The sequence below is a fragment of the Cydia strobilella genome, chromosome 24 (assembly GCF_947568885.1).
Source record: "Cydia strobilella chromosome 24, ilCydStro3.1, whole genome shotgun sequence".
NCBI lineage: Eukaryota > Metazoa > Arthropoda > Insecta > Lepidoptera > Tortricidae > Cydia > Cydia strobilella.
The window spans coordinates 2,599,070-2,621,942 of record NC_086064.1 but is presented as its reverse complement, the minus strand read 5'-3'; the positions used below and the strand labels follow the sequence as shown (position 1 = coordinate 2,621,942).

Here is a 22,873-nt window from a genome sequence, read left to right as displayed (position 1 = left end):
GGATGAATGATAATATCTGGATTATTTGATTGATTCCTATGATCAGTTTTATAATGTGTTTTTTTATCAGAAACCTAGAAAGCAATCCCCTGGAATGCAACTGCCATACAGCATGGTTGGCGGGCTGGCTGCGCGTGCGCCGGCTCGCCCCGGGAGCCACATGCGCGTCGCCGCCGCAGCTGCGCCAGGCGCAACTGCACGCGCTCGACCAGGCGGACTTCAAATGCGAACGTGAGTACCATCCGCAATGTTAAGTGACAACTTGTAAACCCTATTGTGTTGTTGTTGTTATTCTACAAATAGATACGTGTTAGAATATAATTAGGCCATATTTGTATCTTTGAAATTAAATTTCAATATTTATTGTTCATAACATTAGATTTTTTATTTTATTCTTTTGTTTATTTATTATTATTTCTTAAAATGTATTTAATTTGACATTTTGTATGTTTTGTTATAAGCATTTTATAAGATTAGAATGAGTGTATTAGATCATAGAGTTTAATATTTAATAACATTTGTTTGTATATAATATGTTTTTAATAAGAAAACTTATATGTAAATTAATTTCAAACACAGTGAAAATTGTTTAGGAATAAACTATGACTATGACTATAATTTGACTCACATTATACCAACATCATAGCAAGCAGTTGAGCCCACATTACATGGCGACCCTGCCAGTGCGGCTTCGTGTTGTATTGGCAACACGCTGCGCTATATAGCCAGAAGAAATAAGCCTCCATAGGGAGCGTGCATAAACTGTAGGGGGCAGCACAGGAGACGTCAGATTTAAGGCGCGAGGCGTAAATGTGTAGTTTATGCTTCCAAAGTAGCCCACAAGATGGCAGCACTTGCTTTGGCGTGAAGTGTCAATGTAAATGTGATGTACATGTTTATGGTTCCGATTCAGGCCACAAGATGGCAGACCATCCAACGCGCACGGTCCCTTGGTAAATATAAGTGAAATAAAAACTATATGTTTTGTTTCAGCGGAAGACAAAGGATGTTTAGCAGCGGATTACTGCCCAGCTCAGTGCTCTTGCACCGGTACCGTAGTGCGATGCTCACGCGCACAACTGACGGCTCTACCCAACAATATACCAAGGCAGACGACTGAATTGTAAGCGACCTACGGGCCAATTTGAACAATGATCTAAATATCAACTAGATATCCATTAGATTTCTTTATGACGAAGGAACCCAAATACATAAAGCTTAGAAAGAACAATACATAAAAAACCGGCCAAGAGCGAGTGGGACTCGCCCACCGAGGGTTCCGTACAATTTTTAGTATTTGTTGTTATAGCGCAACAGAAACACATCATTTGTGAAACAAACAAATTATGATTTAGTAGATTGTTAACCAAGGGATGAAAGGCACTCATTGCTTCCGAGGTATTTTGGCGCAGTGAGAGTGCCAATAGTCCGAGGCAGAAATGATGCCTTTCACCCGAGATAAACACTCTACTTTTAATTTCGAATACGAGGAAAGTAAAATGCATGTGTTTTTAGGGTTCCGTACCCAAAGGGTAAAAATGGGACCCTATTACTAAGACTTCGCTGTCCGTCTGTCCGTCTGTCACCAGGCTGTATCTCATGAACCGTGTTAGGTAGACAGTTGAAATTTTCACAGATGATGTATTTCTGTTGCCGCTATAACAAATACTAAAAAGTACGGAACCCTCGGTGCGCGAGTCCGACTCGCACTTGGCCGGTTTTTTTAAACATGACTAAGTATACATTATTGTAGTATTTCTTGAGGGTACTTTCAATAAGTTTCGTTATTTATGGAATGGAGAGTTAAATATCAGTATGAAAATTGTATAACAAATCCATTTAAACTCAAATTTCAATTGCTTATCGTAAAAAAAAATCGTACTTCAAACGTAAAATGCTCTAGTGCAGACACGTATCATTTTCTGCACACCTTTTAGAACAACAATGACCCTCTTTCAGAGCATGAGAAATGAAAAACCTATTTTAATTCCAGATACCTAGAATCTAACGATATAACCGGCATCTCACCGGAGCAGATCCAGCATCTCACGCAACTCACTCGGCTGGACGTATCCAACAATAAGATTGGCGTGCTCGCGAATAACACCTTCCAGGGACTCACGAAACTATCGACGCTTATTGTCAGTTACAATAAGCTGCGATGTGTTCAGGTAAGCGTACTTACAGTGTGCTTAGTAAATCCAACAATATGTGGCTTTCCCTTAGAGAAGGGTGCTTGTGCTTCATTTCATGTGCATAAGGATCTTTCGATTTTTATCTCTTGTCACCATGCCTGTCACGCTCTAACAAGTATGTAAGTGCGAAAGTGACGGGCATAGTGACAGGCGATAAAAATGGAACCATGCTGCGCCCGCAGAAAAGGGTTCTTACGCACATGGACCCTTTTTTAATGGAAAGGTCCTTATGCACATGAAGCATCCCTTCTCTGATGGAAAGCCACATATACCCGGCATCTCACCGGAGCAGATCCAGCATCTCACGCAACTCACTCGGCTGGACGTATCCAACAATAAGATTGGCGTGCTCGCGAATAACACCTTCCACGGACTCACGAAACTATCGACGCTTATTGTCAGTTACAATAAGCTGCGATGTGTTCAGGTAAGCGTATTTACAGTGTGCTTAGTAAATCCAACGATATGTGGCTTTCCATTAGAGAAGGGTTCTTATGCTTCATGTGGGATCTTTCGATCAGCGGCAGTAGCACGGTCGCATTTTTATCTCTTGTCACCATGCCTGTCACGTTCTAACAATGTAAGTGCGAAAGTAACGGGCATAGTGACATGCGATAAAAATGGAACCATGCTAATCTGAAAAGCACAGATTCTTTATTTTGGACCACTGATTATAATCAAAGAGGATATAATAAGATAGAGCGGTACTGTCATAGTAAATTTTGTAACCACTGTAAATACACTGCCATCTATCGACATATTTTAAAACTAAAAATGAAGATTTATAAAAATACGTTAAAATGTATTTATTTTAAATATGGATAAATGATTTTTTTATTTGCATTAATATTTTTTTTATGATTTTGACCCATGTTCTTTCACTGATATGCGTTAAAATTATAAATAACAAACAAAACCGTCAACGCCCTCTATACGAGAGTAGGCCGAAACTAGTGGCGCCATCTGATCGAGAATCAAATTTTAATGAATTTCGAGGCACGTTTTTTCCTTAGACTGTATCCATCTATTACGGAGATATCTATCTTTGTTATAATTTATCTTTATTTTCAGCGCGACGCCCTCAAAGGTCTGACACAGCTCCGCGTCCTGTCTCTCCACGGGAACAACATCTCAATGCTCGCCGACGGAGTTTTCAGAGATTTGGAGTCAATCTCGCATGTGTAAGAATGCTTTTTTTTTTTACTATGCGAGTAATCATAGATTTCTACTTTGAGGTTTAGATTCCATGAAAATGTAATTTTACGAAAAATAAGATTAACTGTTTATAGAGAAACTAAACTGTTGCGTTACGTTAACATATACTTTACATACCTACATATGTAGTTTATATTCGCGACACTAGGTGGCGTTGATTTTAGGCTACGTTTTGTACCATTAAAGTATGAGACTGATTTTTCTTAATGTTTATAATATCAGAGGATATAATAAGATAGAGCGGTACTGTCATAGTAAATTTTGTAACTCCAGTAAATTCACTGCCATCTGTCAACACACTTTAAAACTAAAAATGAAGATTTATAAAAATACGTTAAAATGTATTTAAATATGGATAAATGATTTTTTTATTTGCATTAATTATTTTTATATGATTTTGACCCATGTTCTTTCACTGATATGCGTTAAAATTATAAATAACAAACGAAACCGTCAACGCCCTCTATACGAGAGTAGGCCAAAGCTAGTGGCGCCATCTGATCGAGAATCAAATTTTCGTGATTTTCGAGGCATGTTTTTTCCTTAGACTGTATCCATCTATTACGGAGTTATATCTATCTTTGACCATAGTTAGACTTATATTGACCGGGATATAGACCGTGATTACCTTTTATATTGTTTATGAGGCTTTTGTTTTGTTTACAATACAAAAGGTAATCACGGTCTATATCCCGGTACAATATAAGTCTACTGAAACTAACCGTGAATCATTCAAAACTCTTATTAACCTTTTTTTTTTACCAGTGCCCTTGGCTCCAACCCCCTATACTGTGACTGCTCGACCCGTTGGCTCTCCGAATGGGCAAAGAACGCGGGCGAATACGTCGAGCCCGGCATAGCTCGCTGTGCCGACCCGCCCGCCATGAGAGACAAACTCATACTGAGCACGCAATCTACAGCATTCATTTGCAAAGGTACGTAGCGTAGAACGTAGTGTTAGAGGTGGGCGGTTGCTCTTCAAGTTACTTGAACCTTGAACTACAGAGCGTTTCGAATAAATGTGACGTTCTCAATCAAAAGGTACCACTTTGTCGCTTACCATAAAAATTAAATTTGCTTGTATCTTTATACGAATAACCTGTCAGAGCATTCTTATAGCAAGCGACAATGTGGTACCTTTTGATTGAGAGCGTCATAAATATTCATATACGAATCGTTGTATTTCTATATTTGGAATCACGGCTATTATGTATTCTATTAAAAAATAAGAAATTATTTATGCGGTTGAGATGCGGTTTGCGGTATTCCTTTACCAGTTTGTAATAAGGGTTCCTAATTGATTACGGGACTCTAAAACATTACCTACAATGAATTCCAGGCAAGCCCCCATCCGACATCGTGTCAAAATGCGACCGCTGCTATAACAACCCGTGTCGCAACGGTGGCGCCTGTTCCGCAACCGCGTCAGGTGGCTTCAAATGCTCTTGCGCACGTGGATTCCATGGGGCGACTTGTGATGCGCAGATAGATGCGTGTTATGGCGAGCCGTGTGCGAATGGAGTGTGTCAACTGCTTGAGGAGGGTCGATTCCAGTAAGTAGCTTATTTGAGTAGCTTATTTTAAAAGTTGTGATTATTTACCCGCTAGATGGTGTTATACTCAACTTTGTGTAGTAGCAATCTTAGTTGTAATTGTTGACCGCGTCCGGTGGCTTCAAATGTTCATGCGCACGGAGATTCAACGGCGCGGCGTGCGATGCTTTCAGATGATGCGCGATACGCGAGCCGTGTTGCGAATGGAGTGTGTCAGCTGTTTTAGGAAAGGCGATTCCAGTTAGTATATGTTACACTGATTCTCCGCTGTAGGTGGCGTTGTATTCAATATGCAGCAGCAATCAGTATATAATATAGCGTGTGTCAATTACTTGAAGAAGGGTGGTTCCAGTTAGTACAAACTTTTCACTAGATGGCGCTGTATTCAAATTCCAATGTGTGGAATTTCGCTCGTACCTACTAGAACAAACGGAATGGTATTTTCATGAGTATTTTTCTATCAGCTTGCTCCTTCTTTTTCCCAGCTGCTCCTGCCAGCCGGGCTACACCGGCGTGCGTTGTGAGTTCAACATCGACGACTGCGCCGCACATCGCTGCCAAAATAACGCAACATGCATCGATCAGCTAGAAGGGTACTCATGTCAATGCGCGCCTGGATATATGGGTGAGCAATTTTACTCAACCAAGGGCCTGACACTCTTTGATAGAGAAAGATAGTCTTATTGCGATTCCTATAAGAGGAAAGAGAAAGTAATGCCATGCTTTGTCCTTATCACCGACCGGGTGGCATCATAGGTAGGAGGCGATGGCGAAATACCGAAATTTATAAGAGTGAAAGAGAAAAAATCCTATGCTGCCCAAATTTTTTCTCTTACCCCCGATCGCTCGGTGGCGCGTCTATAACTACTTCTATATACTATGTCTATGTACTCAACTGATACCTAAAGCTCGCTCCAGATTACGCGCACGAGTGTGGAGGGGGCTTAACGTCGAGATAGCTAAACCAACAATCATAAAATATATTTTTTTCTTCATTTATACTTGTACTTATTTAACATGTAGTGTTCATATGTAGATTTAGGTAACTACGTAAGTTGTCTTTATAATTTGCAAACTATTTTATGACTACTTGTTGGGTTCTGATTGAGCTATAATTTGGCTAGTTCATGGAATACCGGTGATAATGCAAATAATTTAATGACATCAAGATGATCTATTGATGAAGCTAGAAGAAAGTCATATAGAACTCTATGATAAATTGTAGCAACCTTTTTGAGATATAGGTATATATCACAACGTAATAGATGAGAGATAGAAGCACGCTTCACATAAAACACTGGACGTTATGATAACTAAACAGCTTGCATTTTGAGTACAAATACAACGTTTGTAAAAAAACAGTTATAATGTTTTTGGCTTTATTGTTTCTTTTTTATTCCAGGCGACTTCTGCGAGAAGAAAATTCCCTTCTGCACATCTGAGTTCAACCCATGCGCCAACGGGGCGACCTGCACCGACCACGGCAGCCATTATTCGTGCACCTGCCCACGAGGGTACTCGGGGCAGAACTGTACTACTAACGCTGATGACTGCGTGAATCATATGTGCCAGGTAAACATCCCTACTATATGAAAACCTTTTTACCAACGGGGAGCCCTGCACAGACCACGGCAGCCTGTATTCGTACACCTGCCCACGGGGCTATTCGGGACAGAACTGTACTACTAACGCTGATGACTGCGTCAATCATACGTGCCAGGTAAATATTTAATATCGCTTCTGCACGATAACCTGCAGTGGCCATAACTAGCTGTCTCGGTTTTTGTCTTGAATCACATGGTTATAGAATTTCCTTTTTACCTACAATGTGAGTACCTATTATGTCATCAAATTAATATCAAACCCTTTATTAAATGAACACACACCTGCTTATCTTCTTTTTAGCAGTGAAAAATCATATCCCGACTTGTTTTATAATTTTCTGTTCTATGAGTATTCATTTTGAGCATATTTTAATTCTTTGCGAAATTGTCCTTCTTAACTTTGTGCTCGCAGCGTTGCCTTATATTATGTGTTCACGAATAGAATATTACTGCTGATGGGCTAGTTATTAAAGAAAAGCCCATGAGAATTCCTAAGAATTTACCATGCGTATTATAATAAGTATTATTTTTCCATAATGTTTTATGAAGCAAAGAATGTATTTTTCGCAGAATGGTGCCACTTGCGTAGACGGCCTCGACGAATACAAATGCGTGTGCACGGCGGGCTACGCTGGTCGTTACTGCGAAGCTGCACCACACGCCGCTCTAGGAACTTCACCGTGTGCCCATCATGATTGTGTGCACGGAGTGTGCTATCTGCCCACTGCTGCGCTGGCGTTGCAGGTAGTGTAGCCACACAACGATATAGGGCGTTGTTTAATGTCACAGTTTCTAGTGTTTCTGGAAGGGCTGCCGATCCTGATTGTGTGCTAAATATTTTATGAATATGTATTTATATTGTAATGTGTATTGATAACTGTGTACACGGTAGTATAATTAAACCGCAGTGGCTGTTCTACAGGACGACATTATGATGGAGCGCATGCACAACGCGCCGGGCGACTACCTCTGCAAGTGCGCGCCCGGCTACTCTGGTACGTTTATGGACTTTACATAACTTCGAAATATTACTTTAACTTGCGTAAGTTTAATCATTGGTTAATTGTCAAAACTGAAAATGATTAGAACGGCAAGAGAACGGCCGTATCTATAATTGTAGAGGGCATCTCCTGCTTATATAAAGACACGTTAAAATTTTTGATTTAGAGCACAATGTTCTGTAAGGACTTGATGATTGAAACAACGACATCTTGAAAGTGTTCCTTATTCATGAAGCGCTATCTTACTCTAACATTATTGTTTTTGTATATGTCCATCCTTACTACTCTTAAGTTATTATTACACATCGATTTTGAGTATTATGGTTCGACCTGGATATCGACTTTGCCCTTACTTACAGTTCTATTTCTTGTGTTTTACGTAGTCTTAAATAAAATATCTAATATGCTTTCACAGGCCGCCTCTGCGAGTACCTCACATCGCTCACGTTTAACCACAATGACTCGCTGGTCGAGCTTGAACCACTGCGCACGGCACCTCAGGCTAACGTCACTCTTGGTAAGTACTATAATTTAACTACCACTAGTAATTTACCAGATTGAAAATCTGGTGGCTGCACCCAATATTATCGGCGAGACAAAAGCCCACCGCCTCCGCTGATTGAGTTGGCCACGTATTAAGAATGGATAAGGATTGCGGCGCTAAAATAGTACATTTTACAACTAGTGTGAAAAGAATGTGAACGAGTGGTAAAAAGACATTTCACACGTGTTGTAAACGACGTTTTTTTAATACAATTGCGAAAAAATAATAAATTAATATATCATTAGTAGAATCATACCACCAAACCAAACCAAAACCAAAAGTACCTATACAGCCCTTGATACTTGAGCTGCCGCAGCCCGCGATACCTTCATACTCGTGCGCGCCCCGGCCGCGGCCGCCGCGGGCCCGGCGCGGGTTGCTCAACGACACCGAGGAGTAACGAGTGAGGCCCCAGTACCTGCTCAAGCTAAATTCAATTTTAACTGCGTTTCGAAAGTATAGTTTGGAACTAAAAAGTAAAAAGCACTAGTTCGAGAAATTGAGCTTCTCGCACGCTACGCAGCCACAAAAAATACCACTTTTTGAGCAACTGTATTAAAAAGGTATATCTGGGACGTTCGGTAGGGCGAAGGCCGATTGGGCGTCCTAGGTATCGTTGGGGCGATGTGGTTGAAGCGGACTTGCGCGATGTTCAAGCCGATAACTGGCGGGAGATTGCGCAGGATCGGGACGACTGGCGTTTACTCGTGTCGGAGGCCAAGACTAATTTTGGGTCGCTGCGCCATTATGTAGTAGTAGCAAAGATAGATATAACTCCGTAATAGATGGATACAGTCAAAGGAAAAAACGTGCCTCGAAAATCACGAAAATTTGATTCTCGATCAGATGGCGCCACTAGTTTTGGCCTACTCTCGTATAGAGGGCGTTGACGGTTTCGTTTGTTATTTATAATTTTAACGCATATCCGTTAAAGAAAATGGGTCAAAATCATATAATAATAATGAATGCAAATTAAAAAATCATTTATCCATATTTAAATACATTTTAAAGTATTTTTATAAATCTTCATTTTTAGTTTTAAAGTGTGTCGATAGATGGCAGTGGATTTACAGTGGTTACAAAATTTACTATGACAGTACCGCTCTATCTCATTATATCCCCTTTGGTAGTAGTAATTTACCAGCGCCATCTACTACGTATACATATTAACAAATCTTGGCTACAACAGTTACATTGTGTATTATAGTCGGGAATCAAGAACTCACGAACGAGTGTGAATTAAAGCGCGAAGCCGAAGGCGAGGGCTTAACTAACAAAAGTTTGTTATTCCTGTATCGCCCAAAGCAACACACAATGTTTTTCATCACACTTGCTTAAAGCCTCAGGTCGAAATTTAGTATTTACGGGCCGCCTCGCTTATGTGTAAAAACACCTTTTACGAGTAAGTATGATGAAAATTTAATTTTGATAAGCCCGCGAGGTGGTGTTGCTTTTTCGAATTGTTTTAACTTAAGAATAAATTGAAGAAATTTAATATGCCTGTACATTGAAAAATTTAAACCGACCAAGTGCGAGTCGGACTCGCGCACAAAGAGTTCCGTACCATTACGTAAAAAAATGGGAAAAAAACACTTTTGTTGTACGGGAGCCCCACTAAAATATTTATTTTATTCGGTTTTTAGTATTTGTTGTTATAGCGGCAACAGAAATACATCATCTGTGAAAATTTCGACTGTCTAGCTATCACGGTTCATGAGATACAGCCTGGTGACAGACAGACGGACAGCGGAGTCTTAGTAATAGGGTCCCGTTTTCACCCTTTGGGTACGGAACTCTAAAAATGAAGAAATTTGACCTTGACTTTTGTAAACCAAAAACTGTAATAGATGTCATATATTAAAGAAAAAGTGACGAAGCCCAAAAAAAAAACAAATCAAAATATTTAATAAAATAATTGTATTTGTTCTCAAACTTGTTTTGTAAACCAATTTTTTCAGTATTCAGCACAACTCAGCATCACGGCGTATTAATGTACTTCGGCGACAACGAGCACCTCGCTGTCGAGCTGTTCAACGGTCGCATCCGCATCAGTTACGACGTCGGCAACCATCCTACTTCCACCATGTACAGGTACCTTAGACATAGTATATACAAGTACTTATAGACGCGCCACCGCACGAGCGCAGCAGCCGCTATAGCACGGCGAGTCGGGCTTTGGCCCGCAGTACACGCCACGCCCACGACCAGTGAAGATGAGATACAGCGTGGTGACAGACAGACGAACAGCGGAGTCTTAGTAATATAATCCCGTTTTTACCCTTTGGGTACGGAACCCTAAAAAATCGGAGTTACCCTCTAGTCACGCCTAAAGAAGTTTTCCTTCAAAAACCAATCGACCACACTGTTGCTCGAAAAACGTTGACGCACCATTTACGCAGCAAATTATATGATAAAAATGCAACACATAATTAAACTGCGTATGCTGTCAAATTCGGGTGTGGTCGGCTGTTATTACGCTTGTACGAAATTCAAAACAAAATATTTTTGTCAGCTTCGAAATGGTGTCGGACGGCGCGTACCACAAGGCAGAATTAGTCGCAGTCAAGAAGAACTTCACTTTGCGGGTCGACGACGGTCCAGCACGCTCCATTATCAACGAAGGTAACCCTAACAGCATTTTACGTCATATTGACGTCATTATAACGTCGCTGACGTCACTTTGCTACCTGGGAAGGAGTTTCATTCTATCATTATAGCACGCACTAGTTTCAACGAAAGCGACTGCCATGCCATCTGACCTTCCAAACCAGAGGGGAAACTAGGCCTTATTGGGATTAGTCCGGTTTCCTCACGATGTTATCCTTCACCGAAAAGCGACTGGTCAAATATCAAATTATATTTCGTACATAAGTTCCGAAAAACTCATTGGTACGAGCCGGGGTTTTAACGGGGGCCGTGAGCTCCGGAAAGTCAGACGCTCTTACCGCTAGGCCACCAGCGCTTAGGCGCCAGCTAGTGGCTAGTGAGTAAGAGAAGGATAAATTCCAAATCTTACGCTATGTTCTAGTGAAAAGTTCGAATCGTAACGCTGCATATTCGAATGCAGCCAATATGAAGATCTTGTGACATCAACACATTACATTTCATTGTTAAATATCATGTAATTTTCAATAAGAAATAAATACTTAAATCTATCTATCTATCTTCTTAATCTGGTTCAACGGAGTAAATCGTTTAATGTAGATCTCAATATTTCAGGCAACAAGGAATATCTCCGGCTTGAGCGGCCTATGTATATCGGCGGCGTGCCAGAAGATGTCGCTAGGGACGCCTTCAGCAAGTGGCATCTTCGTAACATTACCAGCTTTAAAGGTAAACTCCTAAATAAACCGGATGTAAACTGTGGTGAGACATACTAACATTAAATAATTTCACGGTTTAGACTACTAGTAGTAGTAGTAGTAGTAGTAGTAAAACTCTTTATTGTACAAAAAGAAACATAAAACAAGAGAAAAATGCATCATTTGTACAAAAGCACTACAGTGCAGTGCTTGAGATAGGAGACCTAGGCTCTCCGAAACATGTCGCGCGAATGACTAACACAAGTGAGTCTAAACCGTGAAATAAAAGTTTCATTGATTTTGTAAGATGTGTGAAACCCAAGATATTTTTAATCAAGTCGAAAGCCTCCTGTTTTGGTTTAGTGCCAACAAAGAATACTGAAAATAGGTTCCAATTGGTCCAATACACCTTAACCTTTTGTTTTTACAAAATAATACATAGGTACTGGGGGGGGGGGGGGGTACTATTAACACAAGTTACATTTATTCAACTAGGAATTTTTCTTAAAAATAATAATATTTAAAATAATATCAAATTTTATCTAAGGGTGGTTCCACCTGTCTAATATTTGATCAAATTAGTAGTTGCGTTGCGTCTCACATTTTGCTTAATAAATAAATATTCTTACACAGATTGACTAAGTCCCACGGTAAGCCCAAGGAGACTTGTGTTATGGATACTCAGACAACGATATATACTTATATATAAATACATATAAAACACCCAAGTCTCAGGAACATACTTCGCAGGCAGAAATGCCAAGCCGGCCAAGTGCGAGTTGGACTCGCGCACCGAGGATGCCGTACTTTTTAGTATTTGTTGTTATAGCGGGCAACAGAAATACATCATCTGTGAAAATTTATCACGGTTCATGAAATACAGCGTGGTGACAGACAGACGGACAGCGGAGTCATAGTAATAGGGTCCCGTTTTTACCCTTTGGGTACGGAATGCTTTGCATCTACCTACCAAACACCCTGTATATACTACCCCCCCCCCCCCCCTGTAGTACCTACTGATACTAATCTAAGTTATTGACGTAGTAATTTTCCCCCCAGGTTGCGTTAAAGAAGCCTGGATCAACCACAAGCGGGTGGACTTCGTGAACGCGGCCCGCATGTCGCGCACCGCGGCGGGCTGCGGCGAGGACGAGCCCGCCCCGCAGGCACCTCCGTCTGTGCTTCAGGACACACACCATTCCCCGGTACTGACCGGACTCCTGAGCCTGTCTCTATCTTTAGATTGTACCTATATACACAGTGTTTCATGACCCACTGAAAACCTAACAGTTTGTTCAGAATCGATTGCGCTATATTTTAATGGGGGTAATTTTTTTATTATTTTTACATGCCCAGTCTACAAGTTTCTAATACGATAACAATAACTAGCATTTGACACGTTATTTGTCAATGAGCAACGCCCTTAACTGGCCATTGGTAAACCTTCTCGTTGCAGTAAGGTATGCAAATGGTGGAACAGTGTTTACGTTGGTAAGTATCTTGTGTAGAATTACCAGTCGAATAGAATTGTTAAGAAAACTAAACAACGAATATTTTTTTAAATATTTATCGGATTAAAGAATATATACTCAAGATGAGTCCAAAAAAAAAATGTCAGGGTGTCTCAGGTTTTTAGTGGCTCAAGTAACACCGTGTATAAGATAGATATACCTGGATTCCATCTAGTGACATTCTAAGTGGGTAACAAAAAATAAGCTACTCAGCTGGCTTCTATCTTTTGTCAACGAACCCGCCCCGCTGGCTTGCCGCTCGGTGCATATCCATTATTCCTTAGTCAGTCTCTGTCTCTTTCCACTATATGTAAGCTGCGTTAGCTGCGCCTGAACGTCATCTAGTGACGTTTCTGGTAACAACAAAAAATAAGCAACTAAAATAAGCTACTTAGCTCGCTATAACTTTTTTACCCGCCCCGCAACCTTAATTTAATCGTAGTATAAAGTAAACCAATGGGTGATTTTTCAACAAAAAGCGATCTCTTTCAGACAACTTGCTGCAATGATTGCTTCAGTGATGTCTCGCGTGCCTGGTTTTTGATAAGGTGTTTACTACTATCGTTTCATCTTTATTCATTTAATTACCTGCACCGAATCTTAACATATTTTATAATGGAGTGTGCCAAGTGTGGCAAGCGCGGGCGAGGAAAAGCACCCACGAGATGGTGTGAAGGGGGTGGTCGGCGGCAACATGCAGCGCGTGACTCATATGGCTTATGACCGCACACTATGGAGACGGAGCATACATGGTCGCGATCCTCAGCAATGGGGGACCGAGGAAGAAGAAGTGCCAAAGTGTTCTGAATTAGTAAGTGATGGCGTTTTAACATCAGGCGGGCCGTGTGCCTGTTTGCCACCGACGTGGTATAAAGAACGGTTGGTGTTTGTTAATAAACGAATATCTTCTTGCGTACGGTGCCCGTGGTCAGCACGTCAGCAGTCGTAATCACACTAATCATATGTATATGTTTTTTTGCGCAGGATCCATGCGTCCCGAATCCGTGCGCGCGCGGCGGTCGCTGCGTGCGCGAGGACGGGCCGGCGGACTACTCGTGCCGCTGCCGCGCGGGCACCGCTGGCGCGCAGTGCGAGCTACGGACATCTATCGGTAATTATAAACAAACGCTTTACATTGCGCGCTTTATACAGAGTCTTGCAGGAATAGGGCTGTATCAGGCGCGCAATCCATAGCAAACAATACAACTAGTCGCACCTCGACAAGTGGGAGTAATACGGTCGCTGTGTGCGCGTGGACGCCGCGCCGGCGCGCAGTGCGAGCTACGGACATCTATCGATAACTTTTCCTACTCAATACTCATGCATACGTCTTTTACAAAACCGACCCTCATTTGCAATTTTTTTTTATTTGTTATGTTTTGTTCAATTATTTTTATTTTTTACTTAATTATTTTACTGAATAATTTTTTACTAAATTATTTTACTGAATTATTATCTTTTACAATTTGACGATCTTTTTGTGAGTTCATGTTATTATTGTTAAATATCATGTAATTTTTAATAAGAATTAAATTAATCTATCTATCTATCTATCAATAGGCTTGATGACAAGTTTTTATTAATGTTATCAGTTGATCAGGTTTGTTTTGAATGTATATAATTATGGGACCCATGTCCAATTTATTATGATAAATTGCTCATAACTAGATTTTGTTACAAAATTCAACATGTGTCATCAATCATCATTTCTATTTCTTACTTTCCACACTTGCATTAGAAATAACAGATCTTTACGTTTTAATGTACAGGGGGCGCGCCTGTGATCACTCAGAAGATGCCGCAGCGTAAGATGGCCATCAACAACGTCCAGGCTTCACCAGGTTTGAACCTTTATTCCAATTTTATTCGTAATTTCGGGATTAATCCCGTACATATGTAGTGCATAATTATTTTTTCAGCACACTCGCTCAGTAAATATGGAATTGCACGCAGGCTTAGCGGGAACTATAGAAAAAGTATTATAATTAACAGTTTTTTGTCTTTATACTCCATTTTTGTATCGCAAGTGTGATGAAAAACATTGTGTGTAACTCGGGGCGTAATAATATTGCAAACTCGAGTCTATAAATCGCTTGCTCGCTAACTATACTCTCGTTTGCAATATTTAACTAACCCATGTTGCACAATGTACTTATTATCGTATTTTCACGGAAATGTACGAACGTGTCTTGCTATTTCAGTCAGTCTCGGTACAAAAAGTACTGAGGTTGACTAAAGTAGCATGACAAGTACGAATGTTACCGAGAAAATATGTAGTACTAAAACTTAGTTTATGACACGTGTTTACCTCGCAAAATATACGTTACACAAATAGTCCTAGCCTCCGCCCATAGTAAGGTCAATGGGGATTGTGTTGTGGGCACTACACGACGATATTTATACAAACAAACAAACGACAAACAAACAAACAACTTAATATTCACAGTAAAAACTATTATGAGTGCAAAAAGATTATACCGGCTTGGCTTTTAACGCAGACATATGAGGAAACAGAAGGATTGCTCATTTGACTAACCTATTGAACATAAAATACACACAGCCGTACAAAAATTATTCACACCCACTCACATACACACACACACACAAACACGAAGGATTTTACATCTGTTTATTTTTCTAATTATATGTACATACCTTTTGCATGTCTTGTATAAAGCTTCTCAGCATTTTTATTGTAACTTGTAACTGTAAGTAAATCTTAATGTAATATTTACCTAGCATAAATACCTACTCATAAATGTAGCACGTACTATTGTTAATATTCTCCAGATAAGGAAGGGCGGTACCTCCTGGCACAGGCTTTTAAAGCTTAAAAGGAGGTTCCAACCACTATTTTTTAAGATGATGAGATTGTTAAAGAAAATACATTTTTGTTTTTTTTGTTTTTTTTTTTTGATTTATAATAAATAGATATACCTAGCAGTGTTTTTCAAACTTGACGGTGCCACGGCCCTTTATAATCATTAAAATTCTTTCGCGACCCCAACACTGTATCAAAAAACATTGTTTAAACAATCTGGAACGCACCTTTCTATCATTCTTTCAGTTACATAACTTACATATGCGTTTTGGTACGCATACGCAAGCTACTTTTATAGGAAGGTAGCTTTCTGTTTCACATACTACCTCTAGGTCCTAGAGTGAACACGAAGCCGTCATTTTAATTATACGGTGGCTAAAAAATAAGTCGCGAAAAAATTACCCTCCCATAGAAAATGGACCAGCCAAAATGAACACAACAGCCATTTTTTTCGCGATTTCGGGGTTGGTCCCATAGTCAAATTTGCTCAGTATAATCCCAAAACCTCCCTGGCAACGGGAATGCACTTATATTTTCGCAACCCTGTATAACTGCAGTGAGACTTAAACTTATTAAGATTATTTTAAACGAGTCACTCACGTATTACGGTCATCGATCGTGTACGGAGTGAGTGACCCGTTTAAAATACCCACCGACTCTGAATGACTGTCATTGTGAATATTGTAATAATGTATGTTGGTTTGTTTCAGCCGCCCCGTCTCACAAACAACAAGCTGAGCACGCGCCCGCCGCCGCACCTAATGGAGCATGTAGAAAGGTATTTAGATTCCCCCCTCCCCCCCTTATTCATAATACCAAAGATATATGTATATATATATTTTTTATACGTTTTCATTTTTAGTTTTAATACTGTGTCGATAGAAGACGGTACTGTGACCTGTGCTACAAAATTTACTATGATACAAAGAGGATATAATAAGATAGAGCGGTACTGTCATAGTAAATTTTGTAACCACTGTAAATTCACTGCCATCTATCGACATACTTTAAAACTAAAAATGAAGATTTATAAAAATACGTTAAAATGTATTTAAATATGGATAAATGATTTTTTTATTTGCATTAATTATTTTTATATAATTTTCACCCATGTTCTTTCACTGATATGCGTTAAAATTATAAATAACAAACGAAACCATCAACGCCCTCTATACGAGAGTAGGCCAAAACTAGTGGCGCCATCTGATCGAGAATCAAATTTTCGTGATTTTCGAGGCACGTTTTTTCCTTAGACTGTATCCATCTATTACGGAGTTATATCTATCTTTGCTCTGATAATAACCCTTTATATAATTAGTTAATTGCTTCACCCTATCCGGGTTCATGTACCATAGTAATAAGTCCTAGACATAATTCATTGTACATGACTGCAATAAACGAATACGAATATACTCTGTATTCTCTTTGATACTCTTTGGTATTCTCTTTGTAACTTTTATAATATCTATGTAAAACCCTTTTTATATGCAAATAAATGATTATGATTATGATAATACATAATAGCTACCTCTTACAAACCTCTGTTAAATGATATACCCTAGTAAACCCATATATCTTTTAACGGGCATAAATGTGTCAGAAATTACGCAAAATTGAACCCTATCGCTTTGATATAAGGTTCAAAATCATTGTGGGAAATATATTCCCTCCGCCTTAAAGTTGTCTTTCGGGGCTTTTCAGGAAGCGACTCGCGAATACATAGTGGAGGGTAGCTGCCGCAGCCGCCGCGCTGTACGCTCCGCACGCTGCGCCGGCACTAGGAACGGTTGCGGCAAGCAGCACTGCTGCGCGCCGCGCAAGACCAAGAAGAGGAAGGTACGTGTCTCGCTCTAACACTGTCTCTAGCATGTGCTGTTTCTCTCGCACTCATACATAGTGGAGGGCAGCTGCCGCAGCCGCCGCGCCGTACGCTCCGCGCGCTGCGCCGGCACTAGGAACGGTTGCGGCAAGCAGCACTGCTGCGCGCCGCGCAAGACCAAGAAGAGGAAGGTACGTGTCTCGCTCTAACACTGTCTCTAGCATGTGCTGTCTCTCTCGCACTCATACATAGTAGAGAGCAAGTGCCGCAGTGGCGCCGGCAACCGTGGGCCGCGCAAGAGTAAGAAGAGGAAGGTACATGTGCGTACTTAATCGTATCCGGTTAGAAGGACCGCTTAAGCTTAAACCAATCCGTGTGGAAAGATCACTAGTGATAGCTTATCTGATTCAAGATACTATTCCAGTGACGAGTCTTAGTCTATCCGGTTCGAAGGACCAGTTTTGAAATTTGGAATAATATATTATTTATAGATTCAAATAGACTAAATTCCGGAAGTCCTATCATAGTATTTAAGCATCGAGGGTCATTCAAAGTATTGTCAGCAGAATTTTAGGAATGTTGACCCAAAAGTAAACAAATATCATCATCATATTTATTTGAATAAACTTAAAGTAACAAACTTACCGTTCCACAGATCCGACTGGTCTGCCCCGACGGCACGCGCATGAGCAAGGACATCGAGATCGTGCGCAAATGCGCGTGCGGCAAGAAGTGCGTGCGCACCACCCCTTTCCACTAAAGACTGTGCTTTAGGCCCAAGGCATTACACCGACAATGGCATTTAAATAGCCTAGAATTTGGCTAAGCTAACTCTGCACCGTGTTTGACAACACAGTGTGGAAGTGTTATAACTAAAAACTTTTATGAAATTATAACGTTTAAAATAACACTTGCACACACTGTGCTATCGTACACGGTGCAGTAAGCATAGTCTAACTATAGCTAGTCCGTTTTAGTTATCCTCACAAGGCCCAATGTCCTATTTTTAGGAAATCTAAATGTCGTTACGGTTCTAGAAGATATCATTTTATAAAACCTGACACTTTATATACTCTGATTTGTAATTAGATTCCAAAAAACTAACCTCACTTTTTCTCTTTTCCGTATGTTTTAAGAAACTAAACAAAGCTAAAAGGATACATCTATATTTATTTTAAATGCTAGAGTATGCAAAAGGGAAATTTGAGTTTACTTCTTTACATATTTTCCATTATTACGAAAGAAAAAGGATCTGAGTGAGGTTAGTTTTTTGGAATCTAATTACAAATCAGAGTATAACAATTGTCCTAACCTATAAATACGAATAGTTAGCTTTTCTATTGAATATCTCAATAAAACAGAAAACTATTTCATTCAGTTTGTAAACTAAATTAAATGCCATTAGTCTGTTTAATGTACATTCAGCCTAAAAAAATTGGCTGTCAACTTGTTAGTTTACATAATGACTGAATGAATGAATAGTGTTTGTATAAACTGACAAGTTTGCAGTTATTACACCGTTTTAGTTTTTAACTGTCAACACTGCCCTTTTAATGATAAAGTTGACTTTAAATCTCATTAGAAAACCAAAACTCCCGAAATAGTAGTTTTTTTTCTACACTGGCAACATTCTTGACAGGACTGAAGCAACGCGCCAACTGACAATAATTTTGAGCGTGCAACTTGTTTGTAGCGATAGGTCACGGGTAGACTTGATGAAATAACGAATTTACCAAATGTACATGTACGAACGTAGTGGCGGCCTAAAAACGTAAAATGTAAAGGTTTCTTAAATATATAGTGAACATTTAGGATTATCTTTAGAGGTGCCATTTTAAAATTAGTAGCTATCTTGATTTGTTTGTACAAAGACTTAAAAAAAACTGACACTGCTATGCAAATGCCGTGATAAATAGATTTTGAAATAAATGTTGATGATTATTGATTATTTACACGATTTTCCATTAAAATATCTACAACATTTTATACACGAATGAAGATTTCTACTGATTTATAGATGGTATTACCAATATTGTAATAAGAACGTAACCTCACTTTTTATAAAATATTTAATAGGATCGCGTGTAGATTTAAAATATTCATCACGGTATTTTATCTAGACTAAAACTGTACTACCAGAAGGGTATATCCACCATTTTTATTACAACAAAATCTTTGTTCGTAAATAAAAATAGCAATGAAATTAATTATGTGTTCATTTAATGTAATTATAATTAATATTTATTATTTTAAAGTTGTTTAATTAGTATTCGATAGTTTTAAGTCAGTTAATAATATTTAGCTTTAATTAATTCATGGATCAGTTTAAAACAGAAATATATAAAGTCGAAAACTTAAGTCTTGCCAGCTCTCTTTGAAGATTGCCATAATTTTCTTATATTCTACTTAAAAAAACATTGTTTGGCCTATCGTATGTTTTTAAATAAGTATTCTTATCACAAAGATAAGATATAATAAGCCATGATAAAGTAGTCATAGTTATTATTAGAATTGTACTCATATCCGTTTGTGACTGAAGTTCTTTTGTAAAATAAAAATATATAAAATATTTATTGCCATTTTGTTGCTAAAGTAGGCTTATTAATTGTAAATTTATTAGATGTTAAGAGTATGTAAATCTTACTGTTTAGTGTAACGTGCATTCCGTATTTATTTGTACCATCTTGGTAGTTTTCTTTTTCGTATGTTATCCCTGGAGGTAAAACTACCAAACACTAGGTTATACCACACACTTAAAATCTGTAAAATGTTTTTACAGTGCATATGGTACAGTCGCCATCAGATATATCGGAGCGGCCGAGGTGTTCACAATATCTGAACACGCACTCTAACGCCTTGACAATAGAGGCGTGTTCAGATATTTGTGAGAGCCTTGACCGCTCAGATATATCTGATGGCGACTGTACCACTTTCCACACTAGTGCGGTAATTCGCACTGTACGTGCCTATGTCGAAATTTTAAAGGGCCATATCATTAACCTAGCTCACAATCACGAAAAAAAATGTTGTAATTAGTACCATAGTGCACAGACATAAAGATTGTCATTACAACCAAATTTTACACGTAATTAGTACGACTGTGAACTAGGGTATCGAGATAAAGTACTGTAAAACGTTGTACGGTCTGTCTGTTTTGACAGAAAAACAAGAACTGTTAAGGTCCCTCCACACTCGTGTGCGAATCGCGGCGCGAAGCCGCGAACGCGAATGTGGAGTCTAGTTCGCTAATCAACGAAGTCGACTCCACACTCGCGTTCGCGGCTTCGCGCCGCGTAGTCTGGAGCGTGCTTTAAATATTCACACAACAACGCATTTAACGACCTAAAATATTTTATATCAGTATTACAAACTAACAACCTATAGAGAAATCTTTCAAAACCATCCTTTATTGCTAATGGATATGTCAACATTTAATGTTGCCATTTTAAAATATTCTTGCCATGCCATTTTCAAAAAGCTACCACAAAATGGGGTATGTAAAGTCTATGCTGATTTTGTAGTTGACAGCGGTGCCACCATAATTGCACTAATAATATAACATTAGTAGCCCTTCCACACTTTGTTATGTGTGGCTCTATAAATAACAATGTACACTTAAAGCCCTATTTAGACGGTTCAAGAACTTGCATGCAATGTTTATTACATTGCAAATACCACAAGAAAATGGCACACAATGATAGACAATGATGATGATATAATGATGATATGGTATGATGATGCAAGTTCTTGAACCGTCTAAAGTCCGACAAGAAATTGTAGAAAATTATTGAGGGCGCCACTTCCTATGTAACTCTCACATTTTTGACGTCAAATGCTTAAACATGGCAACAATTTAGTATGGAAATTTTTAGTTCCATTTTATTTAATTTCTACTATTTTATGTCGTACTATAAATGGGGCTTAACTGAATGGCCTTATTATTCCCTTAAAATTTAAGCTGTTAACTGATTTAAGGCTTAAATCGATCAGTTAACAGCGCGGAGGAAGGGTTTTGACAGATTTATCTATTTTAGTCTAAGTAGGTGTTAAGTGTTTTAATTTGTAGTTCGATGTGATGCTTAAACACTCATCTCTCTATACTTTTCTATTTGTTTTTTTTTTTTTTTTAAATTGGTTTCATTTCGACCTTATTGGTGAGTAGATTTATCTAAATTGAGGTTGATCTTCCAAATCGTTTAATTCTGTTTTTTACTCTGAATACAACTAAATATACCTAATTTGTATAAACCACAACACTATTTAACCGGTTCGGTGCGAATGGCACGACAGGCGTGTCATCAATGTTTTTAACGTATGGCGTATGACACGAGAGGCGTGTCATCATATTCTATGGCGTAAGGCACGCCTGTCGTGTCATGAAACACTTGTTCGCCCGCCACAGCCAAAAGTTTTTGAAAATGGAACACGCAACGAATCGGTTAAGATAAGGTGCGTGGTCGTGCGTCATTTTTGTAGTTATTAAAAAAAAGTATAGTTTGGAGATGTGGCTTATATCGAGTGATGACGTCATCGTCGCATGCGCTTTTTAATAATTAAAATATAATAATTATTGTCTATGAACTTTATAATTTATTTGATGTAATAAAAGAGGATGTTAGATATATTTGTGCATTTTTTTTTTCAAACATGCCCCTACGTTGCAATATGACATCCTTTTATCCGTCAAATTATTTTGCATTTAACGAAAGGGATAGCTTTAAGTACAGTATAAATTCTCTTAACCCTTTATAAGGCATAAGGGTGTCACCCATTATGCAAAGTTGAACCCTATCACTTTGAAATAAAGTTCAAAATCAGGTGGGAAATATATTCCCTCTGCCTTATAACACAGTGCCACCCGAGCTACGCGCTACGAGCGTAACCGATAACACGGGAAAAACCGTATGTAGCGAAAAGCGCCTACGAACAGAGAACTCCTCTGGCAAGTCACTGAATGTGATAAAAGCTTCATTTAATTCTTAAAAGTTATCCTTAAAATTCGCAACACTGACGGCCAAAAGACGTTAACTGTCGCGCGCGGCTACAACCCAATATCAACCATCGTGCATTCCGTCCGACAAGGTGATGACGCGCCGCAAACGACACGACGACAGGTATTAGGCGTGGCGAACAAAGGGTTAACCTCTCGTGTGACACGTTTTTTTTAAATAGTTACTTCTTTAAGCGGATCCGCGTACCGACATACATAACTTTTGAGTATGTCTCAATTGACCTTAGGTTAGGTAGCAGAAAGTGACCAACTCCGTTTCGTCAAACCCGAAAGCGATCAAATTCAACAAATGAGGGC

At 39.2% G+C, this 22,873-nt stretch overlaps 1 protein-coding gene across 2 annotated transcripts in view; it reads left to right on the top strand.

The window, feature by feature from the left end:
• Window positions 1–17,638, top strand: part of LOC134752113 (protein slit) — a 197,640-nt gene extending 180,002 nt beyond the window's left edge. For both annotated transcript variants that reach the window (XM_063687682.1, XM_063687681.1), the window contains 19 exons: window positions 71–231; window positions 994–1,123; window positions 1,994–2,171; window positions 3,267–3,376; window positions 4,176–4,345; window positions 4,750–4,963; window positions 5,449–5,588; window positions 6,366–6,535; window positions 7,138–7,311; window positions 7,490–7,562; window positions 7,984–8,085; window positions 10,071–10,203; window positions 10,625–10,734; window positions 11,332–11,445; window positions 12,474–12,619; window positions 13,910–14,036; window positions 14,695–14,766; window positions 16,457–16,524; window positions 17,448–17,638. In XM_063687682.1, coding sequence (XP_063543752.1) covers window positions 71–231; window positions 994–1,123; window positions 1,994–2,171; window positions 3,267–3,376; window positions 4,176–4,345; window positions 4,750–4,963; window positions 5,449–5,588; window positions 6,366–6,535; window positions 7,138–7,311; window positions 7,490–7,562; window positions 7,984–8,085; window positions 10,071–10,203; window positions 10,625–10,734; window positions 11,332–11,445; window positions 12,474–12,619; window positions 13,910–14,036; window positions 14,695–14,766; window positions 16,457–16,524; window positions 17,448–17,600 — 2,545 coding nt within the window. In that variant the 3' untranslated portion in view covers window positions 17,601–17,638. The remainder of the gene's footprint in view (window positions 1–70; window positions 232–993; window positions 1,124–1,993; window positions 2,172–3,266; window positions 3,377–4,175; window positions 4,346–4,749; window positions 4,964–5,448; window positions 5,589–6,365; window positions 6,536–7,137; window positions 7,312–7,489; window positions 7,563–7,983; window positions 8,086–10,070; window positions 10,204–10,624; window positions 10,735–11,331; window positions 11,446–12,473; window positions 12,620–13,909; window positions 14,037–14,694; window positions 14,767–16,456; window positions 16,525–17,447) is intronic.
• Window positions 17,639–22,873: the final 5,235 nt, after the last annotated feature.